Source organism: Dendrobates tinctorius, unplaced genomic scaffold (assembly GCF_039654945.1).
Source record: "Dendrobates tinctorius isolate UK_male_01 unplaced genomic scaffold, ASM3965494v1 ptg000011l, whole genome shotgun sequence".
NCBI lineage: Eukaryota > Metazoa > Chordata > Amphibia > Anura > Dendrobatidae > Dendrobates > Dendrobates tinctorius.
The window spans coordinates 63891849-63908434 of record NW_027361679.1 but is presented as its reverse complement, the minus strand read 5'-3'; the positions used below and the strand labels follow the sequence as shown (position 1 = coordinate 63908434).

Sequence of the window (16586 nt, the reverse complement as noted above, 5' to 3'; positions counted from 1 at the left end):
ACATGTACAGGCTTAAGCAGTGGGACACGTCTGGCACTGCAGGATCTGAGTCCATGGTGGCGTAGTGTGTTACTTATGGTAGGCCTTGTTACATTGGTCCCAGCTCTCTGCAGTTCATTCACTAGGTCCCCCCGCGTGGTTCTGGGATTTTTGCTCACCGTTCTTGTGATCATTCTGACCCCACGGGGTGGGATTTTGCGTGGAGCACCAGATCGAGGGAGATTATCAGTGGTCTTGTATGTCTTCCATTTTCTAATTATTGCTCCCACAGTTGATTTCTTCACTCCAAGCTGGTTGGCTATTGCAGATTCAGTCTTCCCAGCCTTGTGCAGGGCTACAATTTTGTTTCTGATGTCCTTTGACAGCTCTTTGGTCTTCACCATAGTGGAGTTTGGAGTCAGACTGTTTGAGGGTGTGCACAGGTGTCTTTTTATACTGATAACAAGTTTAAACAGGTGCCATTACTACAGGTAATGAGTGGAGGAAAGAGGAGACTCTTAAAGAAGAAGTTACAGGTCTGTGAGAGCCAGAAATCTTGATTGCTTGTTTCTGACCAAATACTTATTTTCCACCATAATATGCAAATAAAATGAAAAAAAAACAGACAATGTGATTTTCTGGATTTTTTTTTCTCAGTTTGTCTCCCATAGTTGAGGTCTACCTATGATGTAAATTACAGACGCCTCTCATCTTTTTAAGTGGTGGAACTTGCACTATTGCTGACTGACTAAATACTTTTTTTCCCCACTGTATGTATGGCTAGATAGATATGTCTATGGATAGATAAATCCGCATAAAAAATGCATCAAAACCACATCAAATCCGCACGGCTTTTTACCTGCATTTTCTGCCAAGAGAGGAAGAATCTGCGTAGAAATTTCCACAGGCAAATCCACAACGTCTGCACATACCCTAAGGGTATGTGCAGACGTTGTGGATTTGCTGCGGTTCCGCATCAGATTTTCCGCTCGGAATCTCTGCAGATCTGCAAGTTATTTACAGTACAATGTAAATCAATGGTGAAAAAAAAATGCTGTGCACATGCTGAGGAAAATTCCGCACGGTTTATTTTAAGCATCATGTCAATTCTTTGTGCAGATCCGCATGCGTTCTTACATCCATTTCAATATAGAAATCCACAGCAGTAAAAACGCATGCCTGTCCGTGAAGTGTCTGCAGTAAATCCACACAAAAAATGCGCAAAATTTAAAAAAAAAGCGAGGATTTTGACCTGCAGATTCTGCAAGGAAATCTGCAACGTGTGCGCATACCCTAAGGGTATGCGCACACGTTGCGGATTTGCTTTTGTAAAATTCTGCACGGATTCTGCCTCTCTTGGCAGAAAACGCATTGGAAATTCCTAGCAGGTTTTTATGCATTTTTGATGCAGATTTTCATGGGGTTTTCTCTGCTGATTTGTCTGAAGATTTGTAAGCTAACTAAAGATATATTATTTACAAAAAAAAGAATTGTGATGCAATTTCCTTGTCCAACCTCATCTATTTCATACTCGATTGAGGACCATAATATCATTGCATATCATGTTCAAATATAATGTTTACACACACAAAACAAACATAAGTGGATATTTTATACACTGCTCAAAAAAATAAAGGGAACACTCAAATAACACATCCTAGATCTAAATGAATGAAATATTCTCATTGAATACTTTGTTCTGACAACAAAATCACACAAAAATCATCAATGGAAATTAAATTTAATAACCAATGGAGGCCTGGATTTGGAGTCACACCCAAAATTAAAATGGAATGTAATGTCCTTAAAACAAGTCAAAATGAGGCTCAGTATTGTGTGTGGCCTCCACTTGCCTTTATGACCTCCCTACAATGCCTGGGCATGCTCCTTATGAGGTGGCGGATGGTCTCCTTAGGGATCTCCTCCCAGACCTGGACTAACGCCAACTCCTGGACAGTCTGCTGTGCAATGTGACATTGGTGGATGGAGCGAGACATGATGTCCCAGATGTGCTCAATCAGATTCAGGTCTTGGGAATGGGTGGACCAGTCCATAGCTTCAATACCTTCAACTTGCAGGAACTGCTGACACATTCCAGCCACATGAGGTCTGGCATTGTCCTGCATTAGGAGGAACCTAGGACCAACCGTACCGGCATATGGTCTCACAAGGGGTCTGAGGATCTCATCTCGGTACCTAATGGCAGTCAGTCTAACTCTGGCAAGTACATGGAGCTCTGTGCTGCCCTCCAAAGAAATGCCACCCCACACCATTACTGACCCACTACCAAACCGGTCATACTGAAGGATTTTACAGGCAGCAGATCGCTATCAAAGGTGTCTCCAGACTCTGTCACTTCTGTCACATGTGCTCAGTGTGAACCTGCTTTCATCTGTGAAGAGCACAGGGTGCCAGTGGTGAATTTGCCAGTCATGGTGTTCTGTGGCAAATGCTGAGCGTTCTGCACGGTGTTGGGCTGTGAGCACAACCCCCATCTGTGGACGTCGGACCCTCAGACCATCCTCATGGAGTCGTTTTCCTAACCATTTGTGCAGGCAGATGCACATTTGTGGCCTGCTGGAGGTCATTTTACAGGGCTCTGGCAGTGCTCCTCCTGATCCTCCTTGCACAAAGGCAGATGTAGCTGTCCTGCTGCTTGGTTGTTGCCCTCCTACGGCCCCCTCCTTGTCTCCTGGTGTACTGGCCGGGTAGCGGCCTGGTAGTGCCTCCAGCCTCTGGACACTACACTGACAGACACAGCAAACCTTCTTGCCACAGCCCACATTGATGTACCATCCTGGATGAGCTGCACTACCTGAGCCACTTTGTGTGGGTTGTAGAGTCCGACATTCAAAAGTGACCAAAACATCAGCGAGAAAGCATTGGTAGTGAGATGTGGTCTGTGGTCCCCACCTGCAGAACCACTCCTTGATTGAGGGTGTCTTGATAATTGCCAATAATTTCCATCTGTTGTCTATTCCATTTGCACAACAGCATGTGAAATTGATTGTCAATCAGTGTTGCTTCCTAAGTGGACAATTTGATTTCACAGAAGTTTGATTTACTTGGAGTTATATTCTGTTGCTTAAGTGTTCCCTTTATTTTTTTGAGCAGTGTATATATGTATATATATATATATATATATATATATATATACACACACACATATATATATATATATACAGTGGGGCAAAAAAGTATTTAGTCAGTCAGCAATAGTGCAAGTTCCACCACTTAAAAAGATGAGAGGCGTCTGTAATTTACATCATAGGTAGACCTCAACTATGGGAGACAAACTGAGAAAAAAAATCCAGAAAATCACATTGTCTGTTTTTTTTTCATTTTATTTGCATATTATGGTGGAAAATAAGTATTTGGTCAGAAACAAGCAATCAAGATTTCTGGCTCTCACAGACCTGTAACTTCTTCTTTAAGAGTCTCCTCTTTTCTCCACTCATTACCTGTAGTAATGGCACCTGTTTAAACTTGCTATCAGTATAAAAAGACACCTGTGCACACCCTCAAACAGTCTGACTCCAAACTCCACTATGGTGAAGACCAAAGAGCTGTCAAAGGACACCAGAAACAAAATTGTAGCCCTGCACCAGGCTGGGAAGACTGAATCTGCAATAGCCAACCAGCTTGGAGTGAAGAAATCAACTGTGGGAGCAATAATTAGAAAATGGAAGACATACAAGACCACTGATAATCTCCCTCGATCTGGTGCTCCACGCAAAATCCCACCCCGTGGGGTCAGAATGATCACAAGAACGGTGAGCAAAAATCCCAGAACCACGCGGGGGGACCTAGTGAATGAACTGCAGAGAGCTGGGACCAATGTAACAAGGCCTACCATAAGTAACACACTACGCCACCATGGACTCAGATCCTGCAGTGCCAGACGTGTCCCACTGCGTAAGCCTGTACATGTCCGGGCCCGTCTGAAGTTTGCTAGAGAGCATTTGGATGATCCAGAGGAGTTTTGGGAGAATGTCCTATGGTCTGATGAAACCAAACTGGAACTGTTTGGTAGAAACACAACTTGTCGTGTTTGGAGGAAAAAGAATACTGAGTTGCATCCATCAAACACCATACCTACTGTAAAGCATGGTGGTGGAAACATCATGCTTTGGGGCTGTTTCTCTGCAAAGGGGCCAGGACGACTGATCCGGCTACATGAAAGAATGAATGGGGCCATGTATCGTGAGATTTTGAGTGCAAACCTCCTTCCATCAGCAAGGGCATTGAATATGAAACGTGGCTGGGTCTTTCAACATGACAATGATCCAAAGCACACCGCCAGGGCAACGAAGGAGTGGCTTCGTAAGAAGCATTTCAAGGTCCTGGAGTGGCCTAGCCAGTCTCCAGATCTCAACCCTATAGAAAACCTTTGGAGGGAGTTGAAAGTCCGTGTTGCCAAGCGAAAAGCCAAAAACATCACTGCTCTAGAGGAGATCTGCATGGAGGAATGGGCCAACATACCAACAACAGTGTGTGGCAACCTTGTGAAGACTTACAGAAAATGTTTGACCTTTGTCATTGCCAACAAAGGATATATCACAAAGTATTGAGATGAAATTTTGTTTCTGACCAAATACTTATTTTCCACCATAATATGCAAATAAAATGAAAAAAAAAACAGACAATGTGATTTTCTGGATTTTTTTTTTCTCAGTTTGTCTCCCATAGTTGAGGTCTACCTATGATGTAAATTACAGACGCCTCTCATCTTTTTAAGTGGTGGAACTTGCACTATTGCTGACTGACTAAATACTTTTTTGCCCCACTGTATATATCTATAATAATAAATGCCCTAAGCAGCCTCCGGTTGTAACAACTTTCGTCCAGTTGTAACCGGTGACGTCACCGCACACCTCTTTCCATGTTAACCCTCAACACACCACTCCTCCTCAACACACACACTCCTCTCACCTTTCACCATCTCCACTCACGTCCACTCACTCTTTCACTCCACATACGACCCTTTCTCTCACTCCATCTCTCATACTCACGCCGTCATCGCCGCTGATCCACGATCCCCGACATCTTCCGCCGGCGCCATCCTGGATCCAGACGTCCTCCACGCCGGCAACATGTTCTTGCGGCGACGCCATTTTGGATCGGCGAAATCCCGCGATAGTCAAGATTGCATCGCCGCAAGAACATGTCGCCGGCGAGAACGACGTCGGGATCCAAAATGGCGTCGGCGAAAACTCGCGAGATTTCGCCGATGCCATTTTGGATCCCGACATCGTCCACGACGGCGACATGTCCTTCCGGCGACGCCATCTTGAGTATCGCGGGATTTCACGATACTCAAGATGGTGTCGCCGCAAGAACATGTCGCCGGCGTGGACAACGTCTGGATCCAGGATGGCGCCGGCGGAAGAAGATGTCGGGGATCGTGGGGATCGTGGAGCAGCGGCGATGACGGCGTGAGTATGAGAGACGGAGTGAGAGAAGGGGTCGTATGTGGAGTGAAAGAGTGAGTGGAGATGGAGAAAGGTGAGAGGAGTGTGTGTGTTGAGGGTTAACATGGCAAGAGGTGTGATGCTATCGCCATAATCTAATATATATATTAGTCATTTACATTTCTGCTATTTTGGCATGTGACATACAGTTTTTCCTACTGTTAGAAGAGCTATGTAGTGTTGAGAAAATTGCATTGCTTCATATTGCAATCTACCTTTCAAAAGTTATACCGCTGGGAAGATTCATACTTGTTAGCCTCCTCTTAGCCACCTGAACTGTATTCCAGACACTTTGGTGTGTGTTGTGGTTTAGGTTGCTCATAAGCATTCAGGGGTTTTTTTTTACATTCATTTTAGAAATAGGATAAAATATGATCCAAGTGTCCTAATTTTGCACAGATTTTAGAGAAGCCTGTTTTAGTCTTGCATATGGCCTCCACACTGTATTTATTAATATGTTTGCTTTTATTTCTTCGCCTATATAGCGCCATCATATTTCACAGCACTTTCTTCTAAATCTCCATGTAATATTGCATTGGCACAGATACTATAGGTAGGAAACTGGCATAATCTATTTGTATAGGCAGTAGAGCCTAGAAGAATTTTTGTGGCATTAGAGTCTGGAATAATGTGGCACAGATACAGTAGAGAAGGATGGTGTCTGGAGAATGTCAGCCAGGTATACCGTGGGTGTTCTGAGTGCTGATGTGTTACTGCTGACTGTTAGTTAAATATCTTTAACATCAAACAATGTATTTTTAGTATGGTTTGACTATGATAGAAGAAAAATATTTTGATCCGTCATCACTCTTTGAAATCGACATAACAGCTACAGACGAGTAAGTTCTTGTCTGTTTAATAAGTATAAAAATATCTAGATGTTAAGCATTATGGTGTGAAGACAAGGATGGAGATGAGTATGGACTGTCTATAAATTTGTCTGTAAATTTAAATTGCAAATATTTGAGAACTATAATCGTCCTTTACCAGAGATGTTAACTTAAAAAAACTTGGGAACATGACTTTCTAGTAACAATAATATGCAAATAACCTCTTCAGAGAGACAGAGAATAATAACTGTAGTGCAGCCTATTGGATGAAACAAACCTAAAAATCAGTATCAATCCTTTAATGAGCCTTGAAACATGACTTAGGATAAGAAGCCAAACCAGACAGTCCATTTGGTTTTTTAAAGGGTTGATGCTGAGTTTTAGGAAAGCTACCCCCAATAGGTGGCAATAGTGTTCTATCCCTCTTCTACTCTGAAGAGGCTACTTGCATATGTAACTTCCCACAGAAGCAGCTCATGGCCTAAAAGTCTCCTTAATAATTAGATGCTGTTCACATCGATATATTCCCTGCTTTCCTTTTTTTTTTTATTACTTTCACATAAATGTTTTCTATAAATGCCTTTTGTGCCATAAGTTGGAATTATTTAGTGTAATGATTCACTTACTCTGATAGGCATTAGGCCTTATGTAGCGTTCACACAGGCAATGCAGTTTTGGTCTAAACACATGCAGTTTTTATTTCTTTCCACAGGCTGCACAGCAACAAAAGAACAAAATCATTATCATAAATCCCTAGCCTTGTCCAGTTGATAACTAAATAGCATAGACCCTGACTACTTCAGACATCGCTGAACTAGCCCCAGTTCGGACAAACAAAACTGCTTTCTTCCATAACAATCACTGATATTTGCAGTTTGGTGCACACTCTGTGCAGATTGTTCTCAAATAGATTCTGACTTGTTTCTCTCTTCTAGTGAACATAAATCTCCTTTAAAAACCAAATTTTTAATTCAATCCTTTTAAAACCACCTAACCCATGCTGCAGATGAAGGATGCCATAATGATGCTTGGCATTTTGGTATCTGTCACTATATTGTTTTCCCACCTATATTGATAGGGTTAAATCAGGGGAGAGAGGGATAGTCCACGTTGAGTGGGGGTGCCAAAAAATTGTTTCTAAGGCTACTTTCACACATCAGTTTTTTGCCGCCAGGCAGGATCCGGCTTTTTTTAGAAAAAATGGATCCGGCATAAATTTTGGAGAACTGTAGAAACGGATCCGTTTTTTTGCTGGATCCGTCTCTGTTCCTGGAGGCTGGCCAATTGGATCTGAGCATGCGCAGACTTAAAAAAACCGGATCCGGTGGCTGGATCCGTCTTTTTCTGGATCCGGCGCATTCCGGCGCCCATAGACTTTCATTGTAGCAAAAAGCTGGAAGCGCCGGATCCGGCGCTTCCGGCTTTTTCGCCGGAGACAAAAAACGTTACAGTAGACGTTTTTTCCAGACGCCGGAATGAGACAAGTTGCCGGATCTGGCAAAAAACAGATGAAACGCAATGCCATCCGGCACCATCCGGCGCTAATGCAAGTCAATGGGGAAAAACCGGATCCGGCATTGCATTTTGCCGGATCCGGTTTTACAAAAAAAAGTCGGATCGCGCCTGAAGGCAAAAAACTGATGTGTGAAAGAGGCCTTAGGGTGCCAACCTGCACAGCAAGGAAGGAGTGAGATTAGGTTTATTGTAGGGTTTTGGCAGGCAGGTTTTTGGTCAGTTGTATATTAATAATAATAATAATTTTTATTTATATAGCGCCAACATATTCCGCAGCACTTTACAATTAAGCGGGGACATGTACAGACAATAAATTTAATACAAGTTAAGACAATTCAAACAGTGACATTAGGAGTGAGGTCCCTGCTTGCAAGCTTACAATCTACAAGGAAGTGAGGTCCCTATATTTATTGGTTTCTGTACCTTTCTACACTGGGTTAGGTGGTTTTAAAAGGATTAAATTAAATATTTGGTTTTTAAAGGAGATTTATAATCACTATATGATTTCAATTTCCTTGGCATAATATTTTGAAAGTGAGCTTGTTTCTCTCTTCAACTTCAAGATACATCCAGTCTGGTCATCTTCCCTGAGCTGACGGCTTTAGATGAACACCAGCCTGTTTATATGCAGGTACAGCTGGCTGCATTCCTAATCAGATCCTGCAGAGCTAGGATTTAACCCTAGCATTGCTACATACCCTCCCCCTCTGTCCAAAGCCAAGGATTGGGCACCCTCTGCCAACAGAGCCTACAAATTGACCCGAATGTGAGTTTTATGTTTGGTGACATGAGGGTGACCTAGTAACTCCAAGAACCTTTTCTTATTTTTATGAACCGATTTTCACCAGTGCTGATTTATGGCCAACGGCAAAGTTCTTGCCACATTGACACCTGCAAGATTGACTACTGACCAGGCTAACCAGCAAGGGGTTTTGAGCAAGTCCCTACTTTTCCAGGGTTTTAGTAGGTTGCCATAATATATGGTTGGAGTACTTCATTGTTGACCTTTCCCACTTTTTCCACCATCCTATAGGGCCCCTGCCACTGATTAAGGAACTTGCTCTCTCGTGTACACACTAACACACGAACTTGATCCCCAGCTATCTACTATCTACATGCTCTGGTCTGGGTTGTAAATTGGGCCAAGATAGTGCATGCTATAACTTTTTGCCACATTTACATGAGATCGTTTTGCAGGTTAGCCAATGTGCACTAGCGCATAGGCTAACATTAGTCTGTGTGGTGAACATGTGCAGTCCTTTTGCATACATGGAAACAAAAATATGCTAATTTGATCTTTGATCAAATGCTCCCATATACATTAGACTAATGTGAGCCGATCTCACCGATATGAACAGGTTTGGACGACGGTCTAATGGGTATGGAGGCACTGACTGATTTTGGACATGTCAGTTGGTAACTTTCTCATAGAGAAAACAGAAGCGCTTGACCAAGCGAGCTCTTCTATGTATGGAAATGCCAGATGAGATTGCTATTGGCCAGACTATCGAAGCATCATTGGACCAAAAGCCATCTTATATGTATGGTCAGCCTAAGAGTAAGATAAATTTAACAGCTGCCATTTAAGGGGTTGTCTCATCATGATAAAACATATCCATATTCTGTGATGATCAGCTAATTAATGCTGAATTTATCTGTCATAAGAGAACCATTTTAAGATATTAAAAGGAAATTTTAAAACATTATCCCAGTTTGGCACACTCAAAAAAATTGTGAATCCAAAATAAAAAGGAGGTTTAGACACTAATGTGAACAGGTACTATGATTGGGCCTACAAGAATGTTTGAGTTTTTTGCGCAAATTGTGGCAATTCATCTCCTGTTTTTCAGTTTATTGTTATTGCATTTTGAAATATTTATAACTGAGTGTATGTATGTAGGTATGTATGTTTGTGTGTATCCAGACACGCCCACTCCACATAGCAGCCAATCACTAAGCATCATTTCACAAGAGCTGTTTAAAAGATGAAAGCTAAGCTGTGATTGGTTGCTATGAGCAACAGTTTTCCTTGTAGACAGATGTGTTAACTAAGGCCAATTATTCTTATCATTTCTATGGTGTTATCATCCTTCTGTAAAGCTGGAAATAACACAATTTATTACCGTGCCAACACAGACCACCCTCTGACACAGATTGCAGGGGGAGCCCAGTATCACACAGGATAGGATTAGATACACGGCTCAGCAGACTGTATCACACAGGATAAGATTAGATACACAGGTCAGCAGACTGTATCACACGGGATAGGATTAGATACACGGCTCAGCACACAATATCACACAGGTGAGGATTAGATACACAGCTCAGCAGTCAGTACCACACAGGACAGAATTAGATACACTGCTCAGCACACAGTGTTACACAGTATAGGATTAGATGCACAGCTCAGGACACAGTATCACACAGTATAGGATTAGATACACGGCTCAGCAGACTGTATCCCACAGGAGAGAATTAGATACATGGCTCAGTAGACAGTATCACACAGGATAGGATTAGATACACAGCTCAGCAGGCAGTATCACAAAAGATAGGATTAGATACACAACTCAGCAACAGGATGTGCCAAAGGAGAGGACATTTTCATTTCAAGAATTCCACTCATTCCATCTGATTTGACTTTTGATTTTAAACGCCTCCAGTTTCTACTTCAACTGGCATTTGCAATGTCCATTAACAAGGCTCAGGGACAGTCCTTGAAAGTAGTAGGGATTGATTTGCAATCTCCATGCTTTTCTCATGGTCAACTTTACGTGGCCTGTTCAAGAGTTTGAACTGCCAAAAATCTGTACATCCTTGCACCGAAAGGAAAAACCAAAAATGTTGTTGATCAAAAGGCTCTTGAATGAGTTGAAAATAAAATATTATCAATATTTGGGTAATCATTTAGTTATTTTGTGTTGCAAATCTGTAGTCTTGAAAACAGGACATGAAATGTTTTTATGTGCAATATAATCATTATAATTTGTTATAACTAACCACAGTTAGTTACTATGCCTGGGCAATGACGGGCTCTTCAGCTAGTAGTAGAATAAAAATAAATTTTCCCAGTGATAGCACAGCATGGATGGCACAACAGATCATCCAGAGTGAATCAAGTAACCTTTAACCATCAAGTACAGTGGGTACAGAAAGTATTCAGACCTCTTTAAATTTTTCACTCTTTGTCCCATTGCTGCCATTTGGTAAATTCAAAAAAGTTCATTTTTTTCTCATTAATGTACACTCTGCAACCCAATCTTGATTGAAAAGAAACAGAAATGTAGAAATTTTTGCAAATTTATTATAAAAGAAAAACTGAACTATCACATGGTCATAAGTATTCAGACCCTTTGCTCAGACACTAATATTTAAGTCACATGCTGTCCATTTTATTGTGAGCCTCCTTGAGATTGTTCTTTTTCTTCATTGGAGTCCAGCTGTGTTTAATTAAACTGATAGGACTTGATTTGTAAAGGCACACACCTGACTATATGAGTATAAGACATCACAGCTCACAGTGCATGTCAAACCAAATGAGAATCATGAGGTCAAATGAACTGGCCAAGGAGTTCAGAGACAGAATTGTGGCAAGGCACAGATCTGGCCAAGGTTACAAAAAATTTCTGCAGTACTCAAGGTTCCTAAGAGCACAGTGGCCTGCATAATCCTTAAATGGAAGAAGTTTGGGACCACCAGAAGTCTTCCTAGACCTGGCTGTCCAGCCAAACTGAGCAATCGTGGGAGAAGAGCCTTGGTGAGAGAGGTAAATAAGAACCCCAAGATCACTGTGGCTGAGCTCCACAGATGCAGTAGGGAGATGGGAGAAAGTTCCGCAAAGTCAACTATCACTGCAGCCTTCCACGAGTCGGGTCTTTAAGGCAGAGAGGCCCGACAGAAGCCTCTCCTTAGTGCCAGACATATGAAAGTCCGCATAGAGTTTGCTAAAAAACACATGAAGGACTCCCAGACTATGAGAAATAAGATTCTCTGGTCTGATGAGATGAAGATAGAACTTTTTGGTTATAATTCTAAGCGGTATGTGTTGAGAAAACCAGGCACGCTCATCACCTGCCCAATACAATCTCAATTGTGAAACATGGTGGTGGCAGCATCATGCTATGGGGGTGTTTTTCAGCTGCAGGGACAGGATGACTGGTTGCAATTGAAGGAAACATAAATGCGGCCAAGTACAGAGATATCCTGGATGAAAACCTCTTCCAAAGTGCTCTAGACCTCAGACTTGGCCGAAGGTTCACCTTCCAACAAGACAATAACCCTAAGCACATAGCTAAAATAACAACAAAGGACTGGCTTCAGAACAATGTGACCATTCTTGACTGGGCCCAGCCAGAGCCCTGACCTAAACCCAATTGAGCATCTCTGGAGAGACCTGAAAATGGCTGTCCACCAACATTCACCATCCAACCTGATGGAGCTAGAGAGGATCTTCAAGGAAGAATGGCAGAGGATCCCCAAATCCAGGTGTGAAAAACTTGTTGCATCATTCCTAAGAAGACTCATGGCTGTACTAGCTCAAAAGGGTGCTTCTACTCAATACTGAGCAAAGGGTCTGAATAATACATTTGACCATGTGATATTTCAGTTTTTCTTTTTTAATAAATTTGCAAAAATTTCGATATTTCTGTTTTTTTTTTCAGTTAAGATGGGGTGCAGAGTGTACATTAATGAGAAAAAAATGAACTTTTTTGAAATTCCCAAATGACTGCAATGAAACAGAGTGAAAAATTTAAAAGGGTCTGAATACTTTCTGCATCCACTGTAATTTGTGAGTGACACGGTCATCAAATGGTGCAATTTGCTGCATGTCTTGTAAATATATAATATTCTCAAAATACAGCCTTATATATGATCTTCACTTTTTTCTTTATAGATAATTTTTGTACTTTCTCTTTTAGTCTATTATCTTCATACGAGATAAAAATTCTCATGGACAAGAGTTGTCTGGGTATATCGATTATTCCCATCGGCTGAAGACAGAAGACTTTGAAGTGTATTTTAGTGGCAAGAAAAAGCTCCTTCCACGACCTGCTGACCTAAGGTACCAATTATTATACCAAGTATGTAGAAATATTAACAAGCTTTAGATTAAGTAGATGCATATTCTGAAGTCTAGGAGTATAGTAGAGGACCTATAAACTGTCCTCATTGGTGCATGTAGGATGTGATCAGAAAACAATGGTCATTATAATGGTCATTAACCCCCAAGGGTGGTTTGCACGTTCATGACCCGGCCAATTTTTACAATTCTGACCACTGTCCCTTTATGAGGTAATAAGTCTGAAACGCTTCCATGGATCCTGGTGATTCTGACATTGTTTTCTCATGACATATTGTACTTCATGTTAGTGGTAAAATTTCATTCAAATAACTTGCATTTATTTGTGAAAAAAACAGAAATTTGGCGAAAATTTTTAAAATTTTGCAATTTTCCAAATTTGAATTTTTATGCCCTTAAATCACAGGGATACGGCACACAAAAAACTCAGTAAGTAACATTTCCCACATGTTTACTTTACATCAGCACAATTTTGGAACCAAAATTTTTTTTTGTTAGGAAGTTATAAGGGTTAAAATTTGACCTGCGATTTCTCATTTTTGCAACACCATTTTATTTTTACTGACCACATCACATTTGAAGCCACTTTGAGGGGTCTATATGATAGAAAATACCCAAAAGTGACACCATTCTAAAAACTGCACCCCTTAAGGTGCTCAAAATCACATTGAAGAAGTTTATTAACCCTTCAGGTGCGTCACAGGAATTTTTTGAATATTTAAAAAAAAAAAAAAAAGAACAATTAACTTTTTTTCACAAAAAAAATACTTCAGGTTCAATTTTTTTAATCTTACCAAGAAATTGGACTGCAAAAGTTATTGTGCAGTTTGTCCTGAGTACGCTGATACCTGATATGTGGGGGGGGAACCACTGTTTCGGCGCATGGCAGAGCTCAGAAGGGAAGGAGCGCCGTTTGACTTTTTCAATGCAAAATTCAGATCGGACGCCATGTCACGTTTGGAGAGCCCCTGATGTACCTAAACAGTGGAAACCCCCCACAAGTGACCCCATTTTGGAAACTAGACCCCCCAAGGAGCTTATCTATATATGTGGTGAGAACTTTGAACCCACAAGGGCTTCACAGAAGTTTATAACGTTCAGCCGTACATTTAAAAAATCATAATTTTTCCACAAAAATGATCTTTTCACCCTCAATTTTTATTTTCCCAAGGGTAACAGGACCCTAAAAGTTATTGTGCAATTTGTCCTGAGTACGCTGATACCCCACGTGTGGGGGTAAACCACTATTTGGGCGCATGGCAGAGCTTGGAAGGGAAGCAGCACCATTTGACGTTTTTGTCTGGAATTGAGATTGGACACCATGTCGCGTTTGGAAAGCCCCTGATGTACCAAAACAGTGAAAACCCCCCACAAATGACACCATTTTGGAAACTAGACCCCCCAAGGAACTTATCTAGATGTGTGGTGAGCACTTTGAACCCCTCAGTGCTTCACAGAAGTTTATAACGCCTGGGCGTGAAAATAAAAAAATCATATTTTTTCCTCAAACATGATCTTTTAGTCACCAATTTTTTTTTATTTTCCCAAGGGTACCAGGAGAAAATCGATCCCAAAAGTTGTTTTCCAATTTGTCCTGAGTATGCTGATACCCCATATGTGGGAGAAAACTACTGTATGTGCACACGTCAGGGCTCGGAAGGGAAGTAGTGACGTTTTGGAATGCAGACTTTGATGGAATGGTCTGCGGGTGTCATGTTGCTTTTGGAGAGCCCCTGATGTACCTAAACAGTGGAAACCCCCCACAAGTGACCCCATTTTGGAAACTAGACCCCCTAAGAAACTTATCTAGATGTGTGGTGAGCACTTTGAACCCCCCCAGTGCTTCACAGAAGTTTATAACGACCGAGCGTAAAAATAAAAAAATCGTATTTTTTCAACAAACATGATCTTTTAGTCCCCATTTTTTTATTTTCCCAAGGGTAACAGGAGAAATTGGACCCCAAAAGTTGTTGTCCAATTTGTCCTGAGTACGCTGATACCCCATATGTGGGAGAAAACTACTGTATGGGCACACGTCGGGGCTCGGAAGGGAAGTAGTGACGTTTTGGAATGTAGACTTTGATGGAATGGTCTGCGGGTGTCATGTACCTTTGGAGAGCCTCTGATGTACCTAAACTATTGAAACTCCCCACAAGTGACCCCATTTAGGAAACTAGACCCCCCATGGAACTTATCTAGATGTGTGGTGAGTAGAGATGAGCAACTTTGCCTTTTTTCGGGTCGAGCCGGGTTTCACGAAAGTCGGGTCGAACGAAATCAGCCGATTATTGTGAAAAGTCGAAGTCCGACTGAAACATGAAGCCCAATGTAAGTCAATGGAGAAGAGAAGTCGGCAGTGAGTGGAGGACAAGAAACACACCTAGAGTGCCCATTTTAATGCCAAAAACATGAATTCTTATTCCTTAAGCTTGTCAACCTTAATTTACTTTATAATAATAGTTAGGCATTGAAAACTGGTGGTTATTTGGCTAAAGTTGTGGGGAGGGGTAGTGCAGGCTCCAGACTTTCGTGGGCCCAGGGCCAAAGAGTGCCACTGGGCTCCTTTAACACATGCCACAATTCATGATCCTCTGATGCGGCAGAGAAATAGCGGTATAGTACAATGAAAAATACTTCACTTCTTACATCACATGACTGATATCCATTTTAAATTCTCCAATAGCTCCAAAAACAGACAGTATATTCCTCCATACAGTATTATGGCCACCGCATAGTGCGCCATACAGAGTAATGAGGCCCATATATTTCTCCATACTGAGTCATTGTTCCCATATAATGGACACCGCTACTATGCCCTAAAACTGTCTATTATCATTGAAAACTATTATTAAAAAAAATACGCTTTTGTTTAGCAAAACGTTCTCGAATGGAAACTCGAACAGCCGAATTTTAATCAAAGTGTTGTAGTTCGAAGAATGGATAAAACACCACCCAAAACAGCTAAAATTTGAACTTGGCCAACAGTTCCACTCAAACACCACTCATCTGTAATCAGGAGGCAGACTTAGACGGTCTCAGGCACAGTATGAATTCGACAAGATTGCAGAAAGTTGAGAAAGGGTACAGTATCACCGGATAACAAGTATATATAGCATAGTTTAAACATTTAAAATCTCCGTGTTTATTTCCGGAGTCCGACAAAGACACTCACAGCCTCAGTATGGATTAGACAACAATCTAAAAAGTAGAAAAAAGGAAATGTTTTTGAAGCGTACACCAGTATACCCTGTTGGGTTATTTTTAAATCTTCATATATATTCCTGTCTCCGTAAGACAGTCCAGACTCTCTGCAAGAGGAAACGAGATGGATAAAAGTACAGACTTAAAGTCGAGTGATTGCAGAAATTTAGGAATTACTAATCATGGGAAAAACTCCCTGGAGAATTCTCAGAGGCGATGCTGACCCTCAATTACTTTGTGCGTGGAGACAGCGAAAACAGTTCTTTGTGAAGAAAGGGTTGCTGTATCGCAGTACCGTTGATCCCATCACCGTTACTCATCTCCATCAAATTTTGATCACAGGGTGAGATGTAGACATGTTCTCACTGCCTATCATGATCTGTCAGGTAACTTTGGAGTGCAAAAGACAGAAGCCACAGGCTGTAGGCAATTCAATTGGATTGGCATGAGAGGGCACATTTAAAAATGTGGGCAGGAATGTCACCCATCTGTGAGTAGGAAAACTGTGAA

The 16586-nt window shown here is 41.5% G+C and overlaps 1 protein-coding gene across 1 annotated transcript in view; it reads left to right on the top strand.

Annotated features, from left to right (window-relative positions):
• The window catches only part of CFAP299 (cilia and flagella associated protein 299), an 887436-nt gene that overhangs the window by 723284 nt on the left and 147566 nt on the right, over window positions 1–16586 (top strand). The window contains exon 4 of the mRNA XM_073543005.1: window positions 12715–12857. Within this exon, the coding sequence (XP_073399106.1) occupies window positions 12715–12857 (143 nt within the window). The remainder of the gene's footprint in view (window positions 1–12714; window positions 12858–16586) is intronic.